Source organism: Scyliorhinus torazame, chromosome 19 (assembly GCF_047496885.1).
Source record: "Scyliorhinus torazame isolate Kashiwa2021f chromosome 19, sScyTor2.1, whole genome shotgun sequence".
Lineage (NCBI taxonomy): Eukaryota > Metazoa > Chordata > Chondrichthyes > Carcharhiniformes > Scyliorhinidae > Scyliorhinus > Scyliorhinus torazame.
The window spans coordinates 106,299,266-106,325,147 of NC_092725.1; the positions used below are offsets into that span (position 1 = coordinate 106,299,266).

General features: G+C 47.8%; 1 protein-coding gene across 6 annotated transcripts in view; it reads right to left on the minus strand.

Moving 5' to 3' along the window:
- The window catches only part of LOC140396409 (SLIT-ROBO Rho GTPase-activating protein 1), a 312,310-nt gene that overhangs the window by 98,331 nt on the left and 188,097 nt on the right, over nucleotides 1–25,882 (minus strand). For all 6 annotated transcript variants that reach the window (XM_072485012.1, XM_072485011.1, XM_072485013.1 and 3 more), the window contains exons 5-6: nucleotides 7,010–7,186; nucleotides 1,785–1,913 (exon numbers count right to left, since the gene is read on the minus strand). In XM_072485012.1, coding sequence (XP_072341113.1) covers nucleotides 1,785–1,913; nucleotides 7,010–7,186 — 306 coding nt within the window. The remainder of the gene's footprint in view (nucleotides 1–1,784; nucleotides 1,914–7,009; nucleotides 7,187–25,882) is intronic.

A 25,882-nucleotide genomic window follows, 5' to 3' on the forward strand; every position in this document is an offset into this window, starting at 1 on the left:
TTACTGATCCACCATTGAAGAAAGAAGATGGGTCTCCAGGAAAACGTTCGAGGCTGGAAGATGGACCTTCTCGAAGTCACTGAAGGTGGAATGTCGTGTCGTCCCGTCCCCCCCCCCCCCCCCCCGCCGCCATGGTTACAGGATGGCCTCCGCCCCCAGCTCAGAAGGCAGCCCCAGGCAGTATTTAGCCGAGTCCCGACTTTGGCGTCCCCCCAAACCACTCACTGAGCTTGCCGGCAGCAGCATGAGAGAATTCCACCCACAGACCTGAAGGAGGCAATTTGGCCCATCATATCATACTAGCTCTCTGCAAGAGCAGCTCTGCTAGTCTGTTCCCCTTCCCTTTCCCCGTTGCTCAGTCATTTTGTCTCTCTTCAGGAATTTCTCCAATTCCCTCCACAATTGACCCTGCCTCCGTCACAACCTCAGGCTGTGCATTCCACAACCTAACCACTCCCTAAGTAAAATAGGTTTTCCTCATGTCACTCATGCTTCTTTTGCTAATTACCTTAAATCGGTGTCCTGTTTCCGATCCTTCCACCAATGCAAAGAGTTTCACCCTATTTGTTTTGTCCAGCAGGGAATGAGTAGAGATCTTAAGAAACATATGGTCAAGACTGTGATTTGGATGCCTTATTCTATGGGGGTGAAATGGCAATCTAAGATTGGACAGAGACGAGTGTAGAAGCAAGCATGGAAACAGCTCAAAGTGGAGACCTTATCCTGTATATATGTACACTTACTGTTAAACTATACCAGACTAAAATCTTCTTGGTGAGGCCTAACAAACTACACGCAACATCTTACAAAACCTATGAGCGACTAAAGAGAGTGCAAGACCGTAAGTAGAAATGAATGGAGGACTTTCCCTTCGGCAGATCACTTTCTACTTAGTGATCTGAGGCCACTCAGGTTATGATATTTCAGATAATGTTTATTTGACTGGATCTTGATGTTTTCACCAGCTCAAGGCACCCTTACTCAAAACCACGAATAACCTGTTCATTAATAAGTGACAAGTTCATGTTTAATGAGCCTGAAGAAAAATACTGTTTATAACAAGGCTTGTAGGGCGCGATTCTCCGAAATGGAGACTGAGTTTCACGACGGTGCGAAACTGCCGCGGGCAGTAGCGATTCTGACCCCCACAGGGAGCCAGCACGGCGCTGGAGCGGTCCACGCCGCTCCAGCCTCCCGTCCCGGCGCCAAATGGGCCCCACGCCAACCCGCGCATGTGCGGGGGACTTCTTCAGCGCGCTGGCCCCCATGGCATAGGGGTTCAGGGGCCGGCCGCGCAACAAAGTAGGCCGGGGGGGGGGGGGGGGGGAGAAAGAGAGTGGTGGGCCCCGATCGCAGGCCAGACCCCATCGGAGGCCCCCCCCCCCGGTGAAGGAGCACTTTTCCCCACCCCACAGGCCACCCCCCCCCACCCTTTGCGCAGAGTTCCCGCCAGCAGCGACCAGGGGTGAACGGCGCCGGTGGGACTCTGCCGTTTCCGCACGGCCGCTTGGCCCACTCGGGCCGGAGAATCGGCGGACTGGCCATGGACAGTGGCCCGTGACGAGCCAAACATGCCGGCGTCGGAGCGTCGTGGCGCAGTTGCGGCGATTCTTCGGCCCGGCGCGGGGCTCAGAGAATTGCGCCCGTAGATTATGGATGTGAAATTAGACTTGGTCGAGGTTTACCTACAATGGTAGGACATTCACATTGGATAAGGCTTCAAATATATTTAAGTTCAAACACAACTACCTAATTTTTTTTAATTCTCCCTTATATGTACTCACATCAATTACATCAGAAAGGTCATGGATGTAATACTTGAAAACAGAATTATTGCTTGCTTCCAGTGTTAACAAGTACTCGTTTCGTGCCTTGATGGATTTCAGTTTATTTTCAGAGTACTTGGCTTGACGCTACCCCACATAAAAATGGAAAAGAAAAATGGGTTAACAGAAAAGCTCAAGATTAATACACAGTTCATCCATCAAAGATACACATACAAAAACTGGAGGCAGTAATGTTCAAGAGATTTCAATCAGTCGCTACGGCAACTGGATACTGCAGGGCCTAATTTTTCAGAAATACACTGCCCTGGAGGAAAGCCTTGTCTGGGAGCCAAACCTACTGGGGGCAGCACACCTATAATTGCCTAATATACCAGGCCCAAGAAATGGGATTTAGCCCTTGATGTACATTTGGCATAATTGAAAAGCAGGTATGGGGATATAAAATTAGGATGCGGATGGTCCCTCAAGACTGCCTTGCTACTCTACAAGATCACCATGGCTGAGGTTTTACATCACACTTATCCCACCTATCACTTAATTCCCTTTGTGTCCAGAAATCTAATGATCTCAGTCTTGAATGTTCGCAATTGCTAGCATCCACAGCCCTTTGGGGTAGAGAGCTCCAATGATTCACAACTCTGAGGCACCAGGAGCTTTCTCTCTCCAATAAAAACAGAAAATGCAGCACGTCTGGCAGCATCTATGGAGAGAAAAGCAGAGTTAACATTTCGAGTTGGAGGACTCACCTTCAAAGCTCCGATGAAGTCATATGGACTCAAAACATTAAATCTGGGCCGGGATTCTACAAAATCCCGGATAAGTGTTGACGCCGGTGTAAACACCGGAGTGTTTCACGCCGGCATCAACGGGCCTCTTGGCCCAGCGATTCAAAGAACAAAGAAAAATTACAGCACAGGAACAGGCCCTTCGGCCCTCCAAGCCTGCTCCGATCCAGATCCTCTATCTAAAACTTTCGCCTATTTTCTAAGGATCTGTATCCCTCTGCTCCCTGCCCATTCATGTATCTATCTAGATAGATCTTAAATGACGCTATCGTGCCTGCCTCTACCACCTCCGCCGGCAATGCGTTCCAGGCACCCACCATCTTCTGCATAAAAAACATTCCACGCATATCTCCCTTAAACCTTTCCCCTCTCACCTTGAACTCGTGACCCCTAGTAATTGAGTCCCCCACTCTGGGAAAAAGCTTCTTGCTATCCACCCTGTCTATACCTCTCATGATTTTGTAGACCTCAATGAGGTCCCCCCCTCAGCCTCCGTCTTTCTAATGAAAATAATCCTAATCTACTCAACCTCTCTTCATAGCTAGCACCCTCCATACCAGGCAACATCCTGGTGAACCTCCTCTGCACCTTCTCCAAACCATCCACATCCTTTTGGTAATGTGGCAAACAGAACTGTACGCAGTATTCCAAATGTGGCCGAACCAAAGTCCTATATAACTGTAACATGACCTGCCAACTCTTGTACTCAATACCCCTTCCGATGAAGGAAAGCATGCCATATGCCGTCTTGACCACTCTATCGACCTGCGCAGCCACCTTCAGGGTACAATGGACCTGAACACCCAGATCTCTCTGTACATCAATTTTCCCCAGGGCTTTTTCATTTAGGGGCTGTTTAGCACAGGGCTAAATCGCTGGCTTTGAAAGCAGACGAAGGCAGGCCAGCAGCACGGTTCAATTCCCGTAACAGCCTCCCCGAACAGGCGCCGGAATGTGGCGACTAGGGGCTTTTCACGGTAACTTCATTGAAGCCTACTTGTGACAATAAGCGATTTTCATTTCATTTCATTCATTTACCGTATAGTTCGCTCTTGAATTGGATCTTCCAAAATCCATCACCTCGCATTTTGCCCGGATTAAACTCCAACTGCCATTTCTCCGCCCAACTCTCCAATCTATCGATATTCTGCTGTATTCTCGGACAGCCCCCTTCACTACCTGCTACTCCACCAATCTTAGTGTCATCTGCAAACTTGCTAATCAGACCACCTATACCTTCCTACAGATCATTTATGTATATCGCAAACAACAGTGTCCCAGCACGGATCCCTGTGGAACACGACTGGTCACAGTTCTCCATTTTGAGAAACTCCCTTCCACTACTACTCTCTGTCTACTGTTGCCCAGCGAGTTCTTTATCCATCTAGCTAGTACACCCTGGACCCCATGAGAGTTTACTTTCTCCATCAGCCTACTATGGGGAACCTTATCAAATGCCTTACTGAAGTCCATGTATATGACATCTACAGCCCTTCCCTCATCAATTAACTTTGTCACTTCCTCAAAGAATTCTATTAAATTGGTAAGACATGACCTTCCCTGCACAAAACCATGTTGCCTATCACTGATAAGCCCATTTTCTTCCAAATGGGAATAGATCCTATCCCTCAGTAACTTCTCCAGCAGCTTCCCTACCACTGACGTCAGGCTCACCGGTCTATAATTACCTGGATTATCCCTGCTACCCTTCTTAAACAAGGGGACAACATTAGCAATTCTCCAGTCCTCCGGTACCTCACCCGTGTTCAAGGATGCTGTAAAGATATCTGTTAAGGCCCCATCTATTTCCTCTCTCACTTCCCTCAGTAACTTGGGATAGATCCCATCCGGATCTGGGGACGTGTCCACCTTAATGCCTTTTAGAATACCCAACACATCCTCCCTCCTTATGCCGACTTGACCTAGAGTAATCAAACATCTATCCCTAACCTCAGCATCCGTCATGTCCCTCTCCTCGGTTAAAAGCGATGCAAAGTACAAAGATTAAGAATCTCACCCATTTTCTCTGTCTCCACGCATAACTTTCCTCCTTTGTCCTTGAGTGGGCCAACCCTTTCTCTAGTTACCCTCTTGCTCCTTATATATGAATAAAAGACTTTGGGATTTTCCTTAGCCCTGTTTGCTAAAGATATTTCATGACCCCTTTTAGCCCTCTTGATTCCTCGTTTCAGATTGGTCCTACATTCCCGATATTGTTCCAAAGATTCAGTGGCCCACAGGGGGCCAGCACGGCGCCGGAGTGTTCAATCCAGCTCCGGTGCCGATACGCGTCCCTGCACTTCCGGCGCGGCGGCCGTTTCCATGCCGACGCTGCGCAGCATGGTGCAGCAACACAGCAGGCCCGTGCGGAAGAAGGTAGGCTCCACCCAGATCTTGCACGCCGATCGGTAACCCCCGATCGCGGGCCTGGTCGTCGTGGAGGCTCCCCCCGGAGTATGATCCCCCGCCCTCCCACCAGGACGGCTACTGCGGCTGCGGGTCCGAGCTCCCGCCGAGTGGTACCATATGTGAACCATGCCGGCGGAACTCGGTCGGTCGACCGCTGCGGGGGCCTCTTTCAACGGCCCCCGACCAGCGTCACGTCGACCGCACGCATGCGACTGCCGCCGATTCTCTGGAGAATCACTTCCCGGCGTCGGAGCGGCGTGACATGAATTTTCAGCGTCAACGCTGATTCTCAGACCCGGACTTGGTGAATCCTGGCCCTGTTTTCTCTCCCTACAGATGCTGCCAGACCAGCTACGTTTTTTCAGCATTTTTTCTTTTTGTTTCAAACTTCCATCATCCGCGGTATTTTCCTTTTATTTCTCTCTCCAGTTGTCCTTGAAACAGGGGGCTGGATTGTCCGGTTGCCGACATCGGGTTCAGCAATCCGCTGGAGAATCAAAGTTCCCGACCAAATGGGGGGGGGGGGGGGGGCGCTTTTGCGAAGCTCCGCCCCCTCCAAAGCGGCCTACACTCCGAGTACGGCACTCCAAATATTGGCTGCCTCAGGACATTGCCTGAGGCCCGCCCCCCGATGCTCCGCCCCCGATCGGCTGAGTTCCCGACGGCGTGGGTCTCTCATGGTCTCACCCGTCGGGAATTCCGCGTGGCGGCTACGGACTCAATCCAGCGCCGCCACAGTTGGGGGGGGGGGGGGGGGCTCGATCATCGGGCAATGGGGGACTTTATTCAGGGCTGGGGGCACTGTGGGGGAGGAGGGGGGGTCTAGGGCTGCGCAAGCCGGCCAAAGGGGGGCACTATTTCGCGGGCCGGGTCCCCGAGCGGCCTTCGCCACCTAACGCGGCATGGTTGCTGCAGGTCACCGGCATGCACGGCCACGGACCCGGCAATTCTCCGGGCCGTATCGGCAGCTAGGGCTCTACGCTGCCGGCATGCTAGCCCCCAGCAAAACGGGGAATTTGTGGCTGTTTCATGGCAGCACAGAAGCAAATGAAACAGAACTTAAAACGTTGGCTAGCACACTAGAGCAGAGCTCACTGTGCCAAGGCAGTTGAAGAATACAAGGCTGCTTGCATGGTGTCAGCCACAGTCATGCTGAGGGGGGGACAACCATTGCACGGAAGTATTGGTTTCTTAATGGAATAGTATTTTTCAGTGATACCAAGTTAAATGACAATGTGAATAATGGAGCAGTGTAGACCCATGGATATGGTTTCTGATCTTTAGATGTTGAAGTTATTTTATCATCTGTTTTTCTTGGCGTGGTCATGCAAACCAATATCAATAATGCTCGGTTTGCAGTACTGGCTTTTCAGCTATATTTTGCATCGTCTGTAAATCATTTTACAAGCGCCAGTAACTTGATGTTGCCGGTGCTGTCATATTTCCAATTCCAGGCGGCGTGGTTAGCACCGCTGCCTCACGGTGTCGAGGACCCGGGTTCGATCCCAGCCCCGGATCACTGTCCGTGTGGTCTGCCTGGGTTTCACCCCCACAGCCCAAAGATGCGCAGGCTAGGTGGATTGGCCACGCTAAATTGTCCCTTAATCGGAAAAAAAAGGATGGGCACTTTAAATTTATAAAAAAAGTTTCCAATTCCAGGGCTGGAAATGACCACGCATGCGCCCTGCAGCATATTGCTTCCAATAAAGATGGCGGCCGCGGATACAACGGCGCTTGTGTGGCGTTGGCAACAAGCGCAGCCTTCCAGTAAATCTAAGGCTGCTGTGCAGCATAACTGGACCCTGTCTAAAAAGCTAACTTTCAAGTGAATGTATTTAAAACCGAGGCGAAATGACAGGTAGTGCACAGGACGTGTTAAGCGCGCCATAAACTAATGTGTGATTTCCTCTGCCAACGTTGCTGACCTGTGCATTGGCTCAGTCGGAGAACACATCCCCGTCCAACAGAGCCGAGAGTATGGCTGCGTTTCCCTCCCTCACTCATATCAACAGCTGGATATTGCCCTACCTTCTCCTTCATTTTCTCAATCTTCTTGACCGAGCTTCGCCTCTGGTGCTTTTCTTCCAGCCGGATGCTGAAGACAGGTTCTCTCCCGATCTGTTTCTCCTCCTGTTTCTCAGCCTCCTTCAGTTTGCTCTCTGAGCTGATGCTCTCAGTGTGATACATATGGTACGTCTTCATGACCTGCAATGGTGACACAACCAACATGAAGCAACACTTCATACCTAAAAGGGCGTGCTTTTTGATAATGCTTTTTACAATTTCTCGGGACATCCTGAAGCACCTCACAGCCAATTGAATGCTCTTGAAGTTTAATCACTGTGAGAATGCCGGAGCTATTTTACACACAGACACACAAAGATATCAGCCAGCCAGCTGCCAATCTTGGGCTATTATTTTTCAAATCAATTCTGGAATTCTTTGTGCTCCTTATCCCTAAATTTTTTACATTAAACTGGATTGGCCAACTGTCTGCTCAATTCGCCAATGATGTCCCCCTACAGACATTTCCATGCACGAGCCCTCAGTGGCACAAATATTTGATGCATATAAATTTTCCCCAACCATTCATTAAAATGCTGAAGACTGGGCCCATCACAGAACCCTCGCAATTCTAAACCCTTTCCCCACCAGTGCATCCAGACTTTTCTTATCCCATCAGGAGAGGCAGTGGCATATTGGTATTGACATTGGACTAGTTATCCAGACACCCAGAGTAATGTTCTGGGGATCAGGGTTCAAATCCCACTACAGCAGATGGTGAAATCTGAATTCAATATAAAAACTGGAGTTAAAAGTCCAAAGATGACCATGGCACCAGTTTTAAAAAAATATTTGAGAGGCGGAGTATTTAAAACTGAGATGAGGAGACACTACTTCTCGCAGCTGTTGTGATGTACACAGAACGTCTTGACTTTAACAAGAAAGATGATTTATTTATAAACACGTGGAAAGATAACTAACAGATTGCTATACAGACAAAGGCTACTATATGAATTCAGTGAATTCTCCTGGAGCTACTCTATGTGTGACTATCCTCTTGTACATCCTACTACCAACTGGCGTGTATTTCAAGCACCACGATGTGTGTCAGACACCACCAGCTGGTTGGAGGTCACATTGCTCACTTTCTACATAACTGTGCACAGGCATATCACACAGCAGTGGGTTGTGAATTTGTGGAACTCGCTGACCCATAGTACAGTGGAGTCTGAATCATTAAATGGTTTCAAGGAGATAGATATATTTCCGATTTTAAAAATGGGTTAAAGGAATGTGGGGAACAGGTAGGAAGGTGCCTTTGAGACCATGAAGAGATCAGCCATGATCTGATTGACTGATGGAGCAGACTCGAAGGGCTGAATTGACTACTTCTGCTCCTAATTCCTATGTTCCTATTCAAAGCTATATATATATATATATATATATATATACACAAAGTATCAGAAGACCAAAACATCACCCTGAACAAACAACCACCAATCCCCAATATCCCCCGATACCAACACCCCACTACATCCCGCCTTCCTGATTTTTATTCCCCCCCCACCCCGCTGACCCCCCACAATCCTCCTTGAAGTAATCAATGAACAGTTTCCCCCTCTACCGACCCCCGCAAAGCGAACTTGACTTTCTACAACCGCAGGAATTCTGCCAGGTCACACACACACCCCTGCCTTCGGCGGCTCAGAGTCCTGCCGACACAACAAAACCCGTCTCTGGACTATCAGGGAGGCAAAGGCCAATACACGGCCTCTCTTCCCCCTGACGTCCCGGATCTTCCGACACACCAAATATTGCCTTCTCTGGACTCGGGGCCACCCCCACACCCAGAAACTTGGACATAACATCCGAGAACCCCTGCCAGGACCCCTTCAGTCTTGGACACACCCAAAACGTGGATCATGGGCTCACCCGCACACCGCCAGCGACAAAGCAACCTGCTTGATTGGCATCCCATCCACAAACATTCACTCCCTCCACCACCGACGCACAGTGGCAGCAGTGTGTACCATCTACAGGTGGACTGCAGAAACTCACAAAGCTCGTCACACAGCACCTTCCAAACCCAAGACCACTACCATCTGGAGACACGAGGGCAGCAGGTACATGGGAACACTATCACCTGGAAGATTCCCTCCAAGCCACTCGTCACCCTGGATTGGAAATTAATTGGCGTTCCTTCACTGTGGCTGGGGTCAAAATTCTGGAACTCACACTCTAACAGCACTGCGGGAGTACCTATGCCACATGGACTGCAGCGGTTCAAAAGGGCAGTTCACCATCACCTGCTCATGGGCAATATGGATGGGCAACAAAGTCCACATCCCGTAGATAAATGAAAAAAAAAATCAAGAAAATTGGATCAATATTTGAATGCATAAAAATTACAGGGCTACGTGGAAGAAATAGTGTTGGGGGATCAATTTTATAGCTCCACCAAAGAGAGGCATAGGTGCAATGGGTTGAATAGCCAGGTTCTGTGTTGTATCTGCATTGTGTAAAAAAATATTTTTACCCCCTTGAATCTTTCCGGCTGGAAACAGAGAACTCACATTTCTAAAATAAGCTTTTGGGTTGGGGAGGGAGTGCAGAGACAGAGGAATACTCAGTGAGGCACAAAGGCAATCATGTGTAAGTGAAGAGATTCTGAAACAGGAGCGTGGCTGGCAAGAGGTCAGGGGTGTGAGCTGATGGATAAAGTTATGAATCAGCACTTGAGTCCCATTTGGTTTACAAATGATGCCACTGGTTACTGTGTCACTTAAAATGTGCAAATAGTTCATTCCACAAGTCATCATCTTGCTTCTGAACCAGTAATACACTTGGTTGGGACAAAGCGCTGTCAGGATATTAAAAACAAAACCTTACCCTCACAGACTATGGTCCCATCCACCAAATCTGTTCCTTCCAACTCAAAGAAAATATATTTATTCATCTTCAACAATGACTAGCTTTCCCACCAGATCCATTGGCCCAAAATTAACTGACTCAGACCATATTCAACCACACATCACACAGACATACTTTGCGACATTGAGAATAGTTTTCATCCATTAAAACCTATTCTGCTAGCTCCACGAGTTTAGAATCCCTACAGTGTGGAAGGAGGCCATTTGATTCATCGAGTCTGCACCGACCCTCTGAAAAAATACCCTATCGGGCAGCACGGTGCGCAAGTGGTTAGCACAATTGCCTCACGGCGCCGAGGTCCCAGGTTCGATCCTGGCTCTGAGTCACTGTCCGTGTGGAGTTTGCACATTCTCCCCGTGTTTGCGTGGGTTTCGCCCCCACAACCAAAAAGATGTGCAGGGTAGGTGGATTTGCCACGCTAAACTGTCCCTTAATTGGAAAAAATTAATTGGATACTCTAAATTTATGGAAAAAAAAGAAAGACCACCCTATCTAGACACAAGCCCCCACCCTATACCCATAACCCCACCTAGCCTTTTGGATACTAAGGGGCAATTTATCATGGCCAATCCACCTAGCCTGCACATCTTTGGACTATGGGAGAAAACCCACACAGACACGGGGAGAACGTGCAAACTCCACACAGACAGGCATCCAAGGCTGGAATTGAACCCGGGTCCCTGGAGCTGTGAGGCAGCAGTGCTAAGCACTGTGCCGTCCCTAAAATCAATGTCAGGAGTGGGATTCGAACCCACGCCTGCAGGAAAGACTGCAACCTGAATGAGGTGTCTTAGACCACTCAGCCATTCTGACCCACTTTGTCACTGAAGCCAGGGCAGTTTTGTCGCTGTTGGCTGTGCATTTTCGTCACTGATTCAGGAGGTTGTCAGTTCAAAACCTAGTCCAGGGACCTCAGCACACAATCCAGGCTGACACCCTCAGTGTGGTACTGAGGGAATGCTGCAATGTTGGAGATATTGGGCTGAATAAGAAGTGGTGGTGGTGGTGGTGGTGGTGGTGGGGGGGCATTAGGGACCCCCCATTCACCACCCCTCCTCCCTGAAGCAAAGTTTTTAAAATAAATTTAGAGTTCCCAATTATTTGTTTTCCAATTAAGGGGCAATTTAGCGTGGCCAATCCACCTAACCTGCACATCTTTGGGTTGTGGGGATGAAACCCACGCAGACATGGGGAGAATGTGCAAACTCCACACGGACAGTGACCCGGGGCCGGGATTCGAACCCGGGTCCTCAGCACCGCAGGCCCATTGCTAGCCACTGCGCCACATGCCGCCCTACCTGAAGCAAAGTTGGTGTAGAGCTGGCATGCTCCAAGCCCCCACCACCACCCCCGAGCAGGCACTGCGGACTGGCTAAATGAGCGAGGGCCCATGGGAGTTCCACCCTTCAATTGGATTGGCCGGCAGCTCCATCAGTCCCAGCAACACCAAGAGCGCATCCTTTCGGGACTGCAAGAGAAGGACTATGGATCCCTGGAGTAATAATGAGGTCTTGGGCAGTGAGGGTTTGACGGGGGAGCCCAGAGTGTGTAGATGGCTGCAGATGGGTAGGAAGGATGAGGTGGGGATTCCATTTCTGCCCTTTGAAGAACTACTTGGTAACTTGACTTGGTAACAACCGTAATTGACCCTTGCTTACTTATTTAAATGTGACGGACAGGCTGCTGATTTCGGCACCCACCCATGCCCCATACTAAGGGTGTGAGCTCACTGGAAACCCTGCCCAAAATGCCCCTGACGGGGCCATTAGAAATTCAGCCCATTGCCTTTCAGATGTTAAATTCAGATGCCTACTACCCTCTCAGGTGGATGAAAAGCTCCCATAATACTATTTTGAAGAAGTGCGGGGGGGGGGGGGGGGGGGGGGGGGGGGGGGGGCGGTTATCCAGTGTCAATGTGTTGGAACTCAAACAATATCCCTAAAACATCCCTAATGCCTGATCATTCTCCGTCTGTTTGTTTTCGAGCTCTGGCTGTGTACATAGTGCTGCCAAGATTTCTACATTGTGCAATGACGGCTACACTTTAAATGCACTTCGGGATTTCCTGAGGTTTTGAATAGCACGACATGAAATGCAAATGTTTCTCTCTTCATCAGGCTCAGTAGCACAGACATTGCAACACATTCACTGCCAAAGGAAACGGACGGCCAAAACATTTGTGGAAAACATTAGTATTGTTCAACTGTCTTAATTTTTCCCAGTATCTCTGGGCTCCAACAGAATCTCTTGGACAACAGTGATGATGAATAAGGCTTTGTGAAAATAGTTATACATATTAACTTGTTAAAGGAGAGCCATCATTTACTGAGATAACTGAACCATGCATCTTGTGCTCCCATCAAAATACAGAACAGGAAGTGAAAATAATAACAAACGTTCCAATTCATTTTTTCCAATTAAGGGGCAATTTAGAGTGGCCAATCCACCTAGCCTGCACATAGAACATAGAACGATACAGCGCAGTACAGGCCCTTCGGCCCACGATGTTGCAACGACATGGGAAGTCAGAAAACAAAAGCCATCTAACCTACACTATGCCATTAGCATCCATATGCTTATCCAATAAATTTTTTAATGCCCTCAATGTTGGCGAGTTCACTACTGTTGCAGGTAGGGCATTCCACGGCCTCACCACTCTTTGCGTAAAGAACCTACCTCTGACCTCTGTCCTATATCTATTACCCCTCAGTTTAAGGCTATGTCCCCTCGTGCTAGCCATTTCCATCCGCGGGAGAAGGCTCTCACTGTCCACCCTATCTAACCCCCTGATCATTTTGTATGCCTCTATTAAGTCTCCTCTTAACCTTCTTCTCTCTAACGAAAACAACCTCAAGTCCATCAGCCTTTCCTCATAAGATTTTCCCTCCATACCAGGCAACATCCTGGTAAATCTCCTCTGCACCCACTCCAAAGCTTCCACGCCCTTCCTATAATGAGGTGACCAGAACTGTACGCAATACTCCAAATACACCAGACATCTTTGGGTTGTGGGGGCGAAACCCATGCAAACACGGGGAGAATGTGGAAACTCCAGATGGACAGTGACCCAGAGCCAGGATTGAACCTGGGACCTCGGCGCTGTGAGGCAGCAGAGCTAACCGCTGCGCCACCGTGCTGCCCTGGCCAAGCCTAGCCTTTGATCTGGTGTCAATTTCTGTCAGATGACGCTCATGTGCATTGCAGTGGAATGTTTGCCTACTTTAAAGGTGCTATATAAATCCAAGCTGTTGTTCTTGTAAACAGTGCTACTTAAAATTCTCCAGCCTGCAATATCAAGGCAGGTGTTAACTCATTTCAGTTAAATCAACACTCAAGTGAACGCAATGCCAGCAGGAATTTAATGTTACTGTGTTAAGTGCCTGCACAGGAAAAGGCTGGATTCATTGTTCTACCGCCATTATTTTGTTACTGAAATGGTGATCACGTTCGCAGTTAAAAGGAGGGTTCTGAACGACAAGGGCTGCCGAGTAAGCTCCAACTCTCACAAGGCACCTTGTATGAAAATTGGCCTGTCTAAGTAAAGCCTTTCTAATGTACATGAGTGATTTAAGGGAATTTTATGTCTCAAGACAGTTTTTTGAGCACGCACATTAACTAGGCAGGATTCTATATAAAAGCTGCCTCAGTATTAAAAGGTTATTGTAAAAATGATTCACGGAAATAGGACACTGCAGAACCAAGATACTATTTATAGGCTACAGTGGGTTCAAGAATAATTAATGAATTTCTATTTTAAATGGTTAGAAGGGGATATGGCCAGTAAAGTGTTTCTTGCTTTACATTGCCATCATATTTGCTGTGTTTTTTTTTGTTCTTTCATGTGATGGGAGTGTTGCCGTCAAGGCCAGCTCATAGTGAATTGCCCTTGAGAAGGTGGTGGTGAGCCGTGTTCAGTTCGGACGTTGAATATTTTGGGCTTGAATTTAATGGGGTCCATGAGCTCTTTCATACCCCCAACTAAGTGGGCAAAGATTGAGGCCGACAAGTTATCTACACAACAGCAACTTCATGTTGACAAGTTATTGATAATAATAATAAAATAATAATCTTTATTCAGGTCACAAGTCAGCTTACATTAACACTGCAATTAAGTTAATGTGAAAAATCCCCTAGTAGCCACACTCGGGTGCTTGTTAGGGTACACGGTGGGAGAATTCAGAATATCTAATTCACCCGACAAGCACGTCATTCGGGACTTGTGGGAGGATACTGGAGCACCCGGAGAAAACCCACGCAGACACGGGGAGAACGTGCAGATTCTGCATAACCCAAGCCGGGAATCGAACCTGGGTCTCTGGCGCTGGGAAGCAACAGTGCTAACCACTGTACTGTACCATATGTATTGAGCTTTGAGCACCCTAACTTCTACAAAATGTGGAAAATGTTAAAACGGCTCAGCTAGCAGCCGCAGTAAATTTGGGCACCAGAAAGAAACAGAGCAAGGCTTGTTTCGACAAGACAGTGCATGCGACTGAGTACAGTATAGGACAGCAAGTTATGCTCTCTGTATATAACACCAGCACATTCCTGTCACCAAAATACTCAGGTCCGTACTCCATTGCGGATAAAGTAAGCCCTTCTGTATATAAAATAAAGTACCCCAACGGTAAGACTGCGTGGTTCCATATAAACCAGCTGAAGGCATATGGAACACAGTCTAACCACGCACACCACATCATGCTCGACGCAACACACCGCGCCCCGCCCACAGCCAACGTAACCCTACCATCCCCCAACACGTCTAGCCCAGCCACGGACTCGACCTCGACTCCACCCCCGAAATATACACTCCGCCCCGGAACGCCCACAGACTGCAGCAGCAGAGACAGCGACTGTGACTCGGACGATAGCCACAGCACGCCTCCCTACTATCCCCATGCAACAGGACCCACACCCAGCGATTCCGACTATGATCCAAGTGATCCCTTCATGATCACTTTTCCGAAATAAACCCCACCACCGACCACCGAACTACACCGACGACCCCGATTCTGTCCCCACACAACTGGACACCAACTATTGGCGCCAAGATAACTCGTTCCGACTCGTCCGCAACAACGAGAGCGACCCCACCTCACACCATGCAGCCCTTTCAGCCCTGATACACTCAAGTGTTTGGCACCCGGGAGAAGACGATGACCTTGGGTCTGACTCCCAAACGGAGAACCCCTTTGTGACCCTGTTTCGCAACCGAGAACTGAGGTGTCCAGATGATGTTTTAAAGGAACCGCTTGGGAGAAGTGGTGTCCTTTCTGATGGAACCTGCAGCATGTTTTATGTTGTTTGTAAGTTTGTTAAATGTTGTATGTCCTACAGGAAAAAAACATTTCTCACTGCCCCACGCCTATTCGGCCGAAACCTCTGAGGACTTGCCTACAGAGACTCACTATTGTCAGACACTAGTTCAGAGGAACTAGCTTGTCTGCAGAGACTGGTTAAGGAAACAGACGCCCGTTCGTAACTGCCCTTCTGGTTCGAAGGTAGAACCACTACGGCAGCCTCACCACGATGACTACATTTCTTGCCTGTTATTGTCGGTTGCTCAGGCAGTGGAGAAACGGCTTGGGACCCGCCCTGCCTGGGAACCCCCCCTCTGGTCAACTACGCTCGGGTAGGAGAGACACGGCATTGGTAGCCGTCCTACCCGGGGACTCCATCCAACTCTTACCCGTCACGGCCTATACGCACCTCATTTTGGCACTTTCAGTTCAAAAGGTTGTGTTTTGTTTCAGGTAACCCTTAGGTTGCCAACCACATGCTATTTACATCCTGAAACATTTGGATGGTAAATTGCGCAGTCTGCGAGACGGCTCGCACGGGTTCATTATTGGGAAGTGTGTCTTGTCCAAAAATTCGGTTTTTGAAAAAAAAAATGAGAGAGTCACACATAGTGACCAATTATAAAGGGAGTAATTGGCACTACAGGACAGACACACTATCGTTTGAGATATTAAACAAAGATAGTTACAGACACTATGCTTGTTTCCACAGAACTCCAGAAGCTCCAGGACCGGAGAAGAAAAGAAAGAAAAGGAAAAAGAGCCATGAGGACTTCCTTCACATGGATTAGCATCATCTTTATGGACATTTGGTTGCGCGTAAACGCGAACCCCATGACTTCAAGCCCCCTAGCCATTAATGTTTCACTTCCCCGCAGTAGCCAGAGCCCAGTCACCAGCGACACCACATCATCTTGGTGTGCCAGGTTTATAACCTGGTACTCTCTGTCCTATGTAATAGAAACATTACTGGTATTAGCGATACTCTGGTGTATCGTGCAGACTATGCGTCTACGGAAATGGAGAAGGAGAGCCTACCGCGCTCGAACCCCAGTATATCGGATCAGATCCCCTATTTTCGGATACGACCAGACCCCCGACCCCCGCGATCTATAATAAAGAGCATTCACTTGCGTTTTATTGTAAATAAAGAAATGTAAAGAACTGTTCATGAGCAATTGTACGATCCTGAGCTTGACTGCCAAGCCAGGAAACATATGTATAGACTGCTATGATTTTGTTTGTATGGTTGAGGAAGTTAGGATAATGAAATGTTTAAGCGAGTGTAGTGTATTAAGAATAGTTAGAGGTTCCCAGTTTATTATTTTGTAATGCATGTCCCTGTTTGACATAGCGCCCTTAGAATTGTTAGTTAAAATTTTTTGCATAGCTATGGTCAGTGCAGAGGCCATGAAGGAAGTGCCCCCCCAGGTCAGGGAATGGAAAGCAACATAGTTATGTGATCCTTCACGCTTCGCGTTAGGATCACAAGGAGGGAATGTAGCCACTTAAAATGGCCAACTCCCGATTCAAAATGGTGAAAGGCAAAGGCTGATGGGAATGTCAGCCAACAGGACAAAAACGAGCAGCTGCAGGTTGGCTGTGTATTTACCTCTGGAAAGGCCAGACAAGATCGATACCAGCAACCATCAGCATAACAAAACACCAGCCATCTGCATACTAATGAGCAATCCCCGGGAACAATAAGCAACATTTAGACACACAAAGCAAAACCAGACTCTTCGGCGCCAGCAGAAGCCTACACAAAAGGAGGTGAACGACCACCTCAAGACTGTCCATCGATCAGGGAACCACTCCAGCATTGGAGAAAATCAAACCAAGCGATTGGGACGAAGTCCAATCACTTGGGACCAGGTACAGGGTCCGCCCCAAAAGGCGGGAAGCCCCTGGGGACTATAAGAATTGAGCCCCAAGTTCAAATCGCTCTCTCTTCACTCTTCAGCAGCCGATCGAACCTGTAAGTCTTACTTCAACGCTCGCTATGAGATAGGCATTCCTATCTACCAACCTGTACCAACTTCGAATCCCGCAGGCTCAGAACCCGAACGAAAGGCCATTTGTTTCCCTGACCTGGTGGGCCAGTTCCAAGTTAAGTATAGGCCTGTTAGTTGTAGAAGTAGCTTAGACGTAGAATTTGTGCATGAGTAGTGATTACTGTGTATAATAAATGTGCTTTGATTTAAATCTTACTAATCGGTGTATTGGATTATTGATCATTACTCGGACTTGAACCACGTGGCGGTATCATAAAGATACCTGGCGACTCAAGAGCAAAGGTGATAAAACAGAGCAATTAAACTAAGGCAAAGTTAGCAACATTATTTGGCGACATCCTGACGGGACCCGATCTAGAAGTGGAAAACCACTCCGGGAGAACCCAGAATTTGAATTAGAGATCCAATTGGAAACAGAAAACCACAAGTGTTCAAGCAGTTCTGATCAATACTCATAATTCGGAAGTGTGTGTATGCATGTGTAACTAACAGGGCGATAAGGTAAAACTGATAGTTTTGTCGCAACAAAGAAATCTGTCGGACGTTTGTATTTCGGAAAGTAGCGAAAGCCGTACCCGCATTTGCAGCACCGCCTTAATACCCCTGTCCCAAATTTGAAGAGCAGCATTCGGATTAATACCCCTGTCCCAAATTTGAAGAGCGTCATTCGGATTAATACCCCTGTCCCAAATTTGAAGAGCAGCATTCAGATAGGAAAGATGGCAATGCAGCGCCTAATGAACCCAGAGGAATTTGCGGTCGCAGCGACCAGCAGCAGTAGATTGGGACAATGTCCCATTTGGGAGGAAGAGATCAGGAAATATCTCCAAGGGAAAGGATGGCCCCTTTGGAATGAATTCTGTGACAACGAGGAATCAGGTCCCGGGAGTTTAGGACATACTTGGTGGGAGAACCTGAGCGAGATCCACAAAAAGAGCTTAGGGAAAGCTCGCAAGCTGATGGCAATCGTGTCCTGCTTGGCACAATTGCGAGGCACAGAGGAGGTCGTTAGGACGTTCCGGAAAGAAGTTGAGGGCATACATCGAATGAGTAAGGTCGATGTAAGCGAGGTAGAAAAGGAGAATTTGGAATTGAGAAGGAAGTTGGCAGCAAAAGAGTAGATGTGGAGGATGCCAAAAGGGCTCACCAGTCTTGTCTGACGCACTTAAGCAGCTTCCACTCTCAATACGAAAAGGCCTATCAGGACACGCAACGGGCAGTCCTGGTACGTGAAGAACCGGAAAAACAGGTAGAAGCATTACAGAGACAGTGTAGTGATCTAAAGGCAGCATTAAGAGCACTCCATGTTGCGACCACAGAACAAAGACAAAGCGGGTTAGATCACGCAATGTGCCGGAAGCAGATTGCAGAGCTGCAATCGCTGCTTTCTGTTCAGAAAGGTTTCCAGGAAACCTTTGGATAAAAATTAGATCAGGAAGACGGCTCTGATTGGGAAGAATTGAACGAAACAGCGCAGAGATATGTTCAGGGAACATGTGCGCAGGGAAAGCCACAAAAGAGAAAAGCGTCCCAACCCCCCACACAGCAGATATTAAAGCTCCAATGAACCAGTAACCACCCACCGCACAGCCACATCGGACGATGCGGAATTACTATATTCCACCCCCTTAACAGTGACCCAATTACGGGACGCGTGCGATAAGATCACACCGTTCCTCCCCACCTCAGACTCCCACCATTTCTTTGCCACAGTTAAACATCAGGCGACCATGTACGGCCTGGATGAGCGAGAGCATGTAAAGCTCACAGTTTTAAGTTTAGATCCTTCAGTAGCAGCAGCCCTTCCCGACCCACAGAATATAGGAGGAGGCACCCTTGCAGAAATGCATACCGCGATCCTGGACCCGATCGGGTATAACCGGGGTGACCCCGTAGATGGCCTCAACAAATGTAAGCAAAAGAAATCCGAGCACCCCACAGCGTTCGCTGGACGCCTGTGGATCCACTTTGCAGCAGTCTTTGGAGACTTAGACTGTGCCCATTTGTCCCCAGACAACATGGCCAAATGGACCCGCACCCTTATCTCCCATGCCACCCAAAAAGGACAGAAAGCTTGCACGAGTTATGATCCCTCAGAGGAGGCCCATAACGAGAAGTGGGTAGTGAAAAGATTGTCCAGCGCTTGGGAGCAATCTATACAATCTATCAGTCCAGCTCGGGCCTAGCCCCTCAAGGTGAGGGCTCAGCCCCTCAAGATGTGGAGAATTCCGCACCTTTGAGGCGGCGCAATGCCAGACTGATTTGCGCCGTTTTTTGGCACCGGTCGGCGGACATCGCGCCGATTGCGGAGAATCCCGCCCCATATATGAAATGTGAAGGCTGAAAAGTAAACCTTGTCGTGTTTGCTTGTGAGCTTCCTGTGGGATTCTGCAGTTTAAGTCACACATTGCCCAACTGCCAGCTTCGGGAGGGCAAGGAGCAAAATCCCCCCCCCCCCCCCGCCCACCCCATTAACTACATGTACCTGGGTCCATGGTGATTCTTGGTCTTAGTGTAATACCAGCCGCAGCCATTGCCTCCCTGGTGCCGCAGCATAGTGGCGAAGAGCTGCCATGCTTGGACTGGCTAGCGGCTCTTGCTGGAAGGGGTTTTGCCCCAGGGATCCTTGATCCCAGGGAAGGCCCAGTGACGTGCCTGACCAGCACTGGTCCTGAAAAGAGGCAATATGGGGCTCTCACCAGCTCTTCAGCCGAAGTCAAGACCCCTTTGGCCTCCATTAAATTCACCTAGGATCACAGTATCAGGGAGGCTAGTCACATTATGCAATCTGTGCAAACAGATTTATAGCAGACTTTGTGAGCACATGATGTACCTGTACCGTCTATCTTAATGCCTCAGCTAAGTTTTAAGCGAGCTCCACTGCTCTGTTTACAAAACTTGGCTGCACCATCTGAGTTTTTGATATCCATCAAAAAAATGGGCAAAAATAAAGGCAAAAATCCAAAATCTTTCAGATGATCAAAAATCAAGTGTTTGCATATATTCAAACCAAAAGGCTCAGAAATGAAAGCCTCTTCATTTATTCTGATTATAGTTTCTTCCCTCCCTCGATCTCTCAGGGGAATAGACATTTTGGATGATTGCAGATATGCCACAGAATACAGGCAGCTGAGGATGCAAAGCCAACTCGACTTGGCAGCACATGATACATTATTTGCTGAGGCTGCAAACGCTTGTGGAACTTCTCGTTTGTTCTGGAAACATCATTAGTCGCCTTGTGAAAACTTCCAGAATCAGATATTATTTTAAAATCGCTCCTTTTTAAATTCCCGTGAAACTCACGGCGTTGAGGACCCGGGTTCAATCCCGGCCCCGGGTCACTGTCCGTGTGGAGTTTGCACATTCTCCCCGTGTCTGCGTGGGTTTCACCCCCACAACCCAAAGATGTGCAGGGTAGGTGGATTGGCCGCGCTAAATTGCCCCTTAATTGGAAAAATAAAAATTTCTGTGAAACATTTTCACCTGAACTTGCATACTAAAGTGCGGAAATTTACTTAGTTAGGGCTTTGAGGAAACTTAGAGGGAAACGCTAAAACATATTTGATCTTGCAATGGCAGCTAAAGCGGTCAACTCTACATTAAACATTGTCTGCTGGGGCTTAGGAGCCCCCCTCGGCACGGCAGTCTGTGCCGCATTTGCTCAAGAGAATGACAGTGAGCTGAGAAGGTGCATGATTCACTGGCCTCTATTTTCCCTCCCGTGCTTGCATAATAAATGGTGAACAATCTACTAACAGTTCACGCATTGAGGAACTTTGAAGACAATATTAAAACATACTTTGTCTCCGAGTCTCCGAGAAGAACACGTTAGTAACCTGACATGCCAGCCTACATGTTTCACTCAGGTGAAATCGCCAGGAGGAGTGGAGTCTCATGCCTGACACACCACAGCACAGGGCGGGCATGGTAGCGTGGCACCTTTATGGGGTGATCGTTTGTAGGATACATGACTTGCCCGGGGCCTATCAAGCGGGAGCGCACAAACCCTGGCAAATGGGAAGAAAGTACTGGGCTCGGGGAGCAGGGGCCTATGATTGTGCGCCCAGACATCAAGGAGGAAAGACCTGTACTGCTGTTACTGTGCTTACTGCGGTTCGACCTCGTTGTTGTTCAAATAAATCACTTTGTGATTCAAGCAGCATCATCGTTGACACTTTGCGCTATTCCATTGGCGACGAGACTAAATTGGACACCGGTTGAGAGTTTCAAAATTCCAGCGGGATGGGGTGCCATCGGAAATCTCCACAGAAAGGAAAGTGGTGTCTGCAGTAGCGGTGAGTGAGAATCAAAGCCACTAATAGGAAAACTCCATTCTTTTAACCAGGGGACCGGAGACTGGACCAATACATTGAGACGCTTTGGTACTTTTCACTGCTATTGAGGGAGGACAAACAAAAGGTCATCTTGCTTACGGTTTGCAGACCCCAGACTTATAACCTTGTTAGAAATTTTACATCCTGATACCAAGTGGTTTGGTCAGTTGGTGACTTTATTGCAAGTATTCTAACCCCTTCATTAAAAGAGCATGCCAATCCCAGACCCTCTATCATGCTGCAATGGTATAAATTCAATTCGGCCAGGAGAGACAATTTCAGCATTTGTAGCCAGGCTTTGCCAAATGGCTAAACACTGAGAATTTGGCTCTTCATTCAGTGACATGTTATGTAATTGTCAGGTTTGTGGCATTAAGAATCTCAATGTCCAAAGGAAACTGTTAGGTGAAACAAAAATATCCCTGGATGAAGCGATGTTAGCTCAAGCCACAGAATGCACCAAAAAGGGGGCTTCTGGGTTACAGAGCATGCACAAAAGCGAGGTAAATCATCTCTGAAGCGGAACGGCTGCCCCAAGAGGACCCCGTGTGGCAAGCACAAAGGAGGCTGAACTGAGATTCCAGGTGTAGGACTGCGGACAGAAGCAAAGGGGAAAGGGAGCCGCCAGCCCAGGAATTTAGATGAGTGTTACAGATGTGGGGGAGATCACCCTCAGAATAAGTGCCATTGTAAAGATCTTGTTTGCTTCAAATATAACAGGAGGGGCCACATTCAAGCACGATGCCGCACCAGACCGGGCACCCAGTTTTTAAAAAAAAAAACAGCTCGACTCAAATGCAAAAAGTAGAAGAAAATTCTGAGGAAGAATCCGAATAAGTTAAACACGATTAAAGTGAGCAAGATGGCTTCCATTGCGATCATATTTATGGTTAAAGGGCAGCCATTGAGCATGGAGGCTGACACAGGCGATTCATCCATGGTGGTGGGTGACAAACCTATAAGTACCTGCAAGGAGGAGTCCAATCTCTGAGACTAAGCAGAACGGCTGCTAAGTTAGCGACTTATATGGGGGAAACCCCAGAGGCATTAGGTACCATAACCGCACTGGTGTCTTATCAATACCAATCTGCTCATTTATCCATGATCGTTGTGGAAGGTCAGGTGCCAAGCCTCATGAGGCAGGACTGGTGTTGACAGATAAAGCTAAATTGCCTATAAATTTTCAAAATAACATATGATACTTTTCAAGAGATCCTGTGCAAGTACAGAGACATTTTTTTTTAATGATCTGGGCCGGACACAAGGGGTCTGTGCCAAAATCTATGTGAACCCAAAGCCACAGCAAAATTCTTCAGAGCTCAGCCCATCGCATGCACTCTACATCAGAACGTGGATGCCGAATTGACACAATTGGAGAAATTAGGAATCATAAAGCCGGCACAGTTCTCCAAATGGGCAGCCCCTGTTGTTCCTGTCCTAAAACTTGTCTACACCCTCAGGATCTACAATGATTACAAACTCACCATAAACCAAGTGGCCCAACTCGACAAGTACCTTATCACTAGGATAGAAGATCTTTATGCAAAGCTGACGGGAGGCTTCACATACTTCAAAACTTGACTTGAGTCATGCTTACCTACAACTAGAGCGAGACGAATAATCCCAGAAATATGCAACAATAAAGGTACACAATGAACTATTGCTTTGAGGGGTCTCAGGTAGTGGTACCACTCCCAGCAAGAGAGTCACTACTTTAAGAATTGCATAGTGTACACCTGGACAGACCAAAATGAGAATGTTGGCCAAGAGCTCCATATGGTGGCCAGGCACTGACAAAGACTTCAAGAATCTGGTCTACCAGTGTTACCTTTGCCAGTTACAACAGACCCTGCTGCTCAACTGCCTCCTGGGAATGGCCAGGCTGCTCTTGGACAAGATTCCATACAAATTTTGCTGGTCCATTCCGAGGAAAAATGTTATTGGCACTGGTAGACGCCTATTCCATGTGGTTAAATGTCCCAAGAAATGTGTAGAATGACTTTGGCAGCCACCATCGAAACTTGATGGATTTTCACAATTGAAAGCCTCCCAGAAGTTTCGGATAATGACACCTCTTTTACAGGGGAGGAGATCCAGCTTTTGTACGGGCCGAAAATATCCAGCACATCCGTACAGCCACTATCACCAGGCTTCGGTGGAAAGAGCGGTGCAAACTTTCAAATCCACGATGAAAAGGCAGCCAGATAGGCCACTGCATCTTAAGCTAGTCAATTTCCTCCTTTCATACAACCCCACTCCCCACATTACCGCTGGGGTCACACCAGCGGAACTATTAATGAGCTGTCATATCCGAACTCAGCTAGACCTGGTGTTCCCCAATTTGGCAGGGACGGTGGAGGTGATGCAAGTTATGCAAAATAAATACCATGACTCAACCAAAGGTCACAGATCTGTCAAAACAGATGATTTAGTTTTTGTCAGAAACCTCGGGGTTGGACCAGCATGGTTACCTGGGAGAAGGGCAGCAAAGTCCAGGCCTGTGTCTTATTTGGTGGACCATTATGCTACATTTGCCATGCATCTGCCCACTCACTCCAATTGCCCAAATCACACTGAAGCATTTCTGCATCCTCCTCACAGCTCATCCTCCTACCCAGTTTTGTGTCATCTGCAAATTAGTCCTCTCATCCAAAATCATTAATCATAGAATTTACAGTGCAGAAGGAGGCCATTCGGCCCATCGAGTCTGCACCGGCTCTTGGAAAGAGCACCCTACCCAAGCCCACACCTTCCCCCTATCCCCATAACCCCACCCAACACTAATTCTGGACACTAAGAGCAATTTAGCATGGCCAATGAACCTAACCTGCACATCTTTGGACTGTGGGAGGAAACCGGAGCACCCGGAGGAAACCCACGCACACACGGGGAGAATGTGCAGAGTCCGCACAGACAGTGACCCAAGCCGGGAATCGAACCTGGGACCCTGGAGCGGTGGAGCAATTGTGCTAACCATAATGCTACCGTGCTGCCCAATATACATTGTTAATAGCTGGGGTCCTAGAACTAACACCTACGGTACCTCACTAATCACTTCACTGCTTATCACTTGAAAAAAAAGAGTTTATTCCTACTCTTTGTTGCCTCTATCTAAATCAATACCCAATTTCTTCAGTTTTAACTTTACATGCTAATCGCTTTTGTAGGACTTTGTCGAAAGCACTCTGAAAGTCCAAATAAACCACATCCACTGGCTTCCCCTCATCAACTCCATTAGATAACTCTTCAAAAAATTCCAGCAATTTGTCAAGCATGATCCTGCCACTGTTTGCCAAGTGCTCTGTTATTAACTATTTTGGATTCAAGCACTTTCCCACTTCTGACAGCCAGACAGCTGAAGGAACAGTCGCCATTGGTGGAGATATGGAAATTGAGGATCCTAAAGAAGCCCAAATTACATAAGGAACATAGAGGTCTGATGGGGATGTTACAGCTGAGGACAGGATTAGACACAGCTGTTCAAGGCCCAAGGCTTACGTACCAAATGACATTGTCCAAATACCACACAAGTTGTTACGATTTGGAATGCGCTGCTTTTTAAAAATCTTTTTCTTTCATGGGATGTGGACATCACTGCAAGGCCCGCATTTCTCGTCCATCCTTAATTTAAGGACACTTAAGAGTCAACAACATTGCGGTGGAACTGGAGTCACATGCATGCCAGACAGAGTAAGGATGGCAGATTTCCGTCTCGAAAGGACATTAGTGAACCACATGGGTTTTTACAACAATGATATTTTCGTGGCCACCATTACTGAGACTAGTTTTTAATTCCAGACTTTGTTTTCTGAATTTTAAATTCCGTGGCAGGATTTGAACCAGATTTCCAGAGCACTAGCCTGGGCCTCTGGATTACTAGACCAGTGACATCAGCATTAAAGCATCATCGTCCCTGCTTGGGGCGGTGATGGAAGCAGATTCAAGAAGGAACTTTCAAAAGGAGATTGAACATAAAAGGAAACATGTATGGGGCTATGGGGAAAGAGCAAGGGGGTTGCTTCATTGACCAGTTCTTTCAAATAACCTGCAGAGACACGATGGGCCAAATGGCCTTCTTCCCGGACATGATCTTCAAGATCTCCATCAAATCTCCCCTCAGCCTTCTTGCCTGTGGGGCAAGGCCTTGGGGTAGGCTTCTGCCTCTAGAACAGTAAACCAGGAAGGAATTTGATAACATGTGAAAGAATGTATGAATATTTAATAAAAACGGTTAGATAAATCAGCACCCTGGTGAAAATGATTCATCCGTTTATTTTTATTAATAATAGAAAGTGCATAAATCCTCCCTTGCGCATT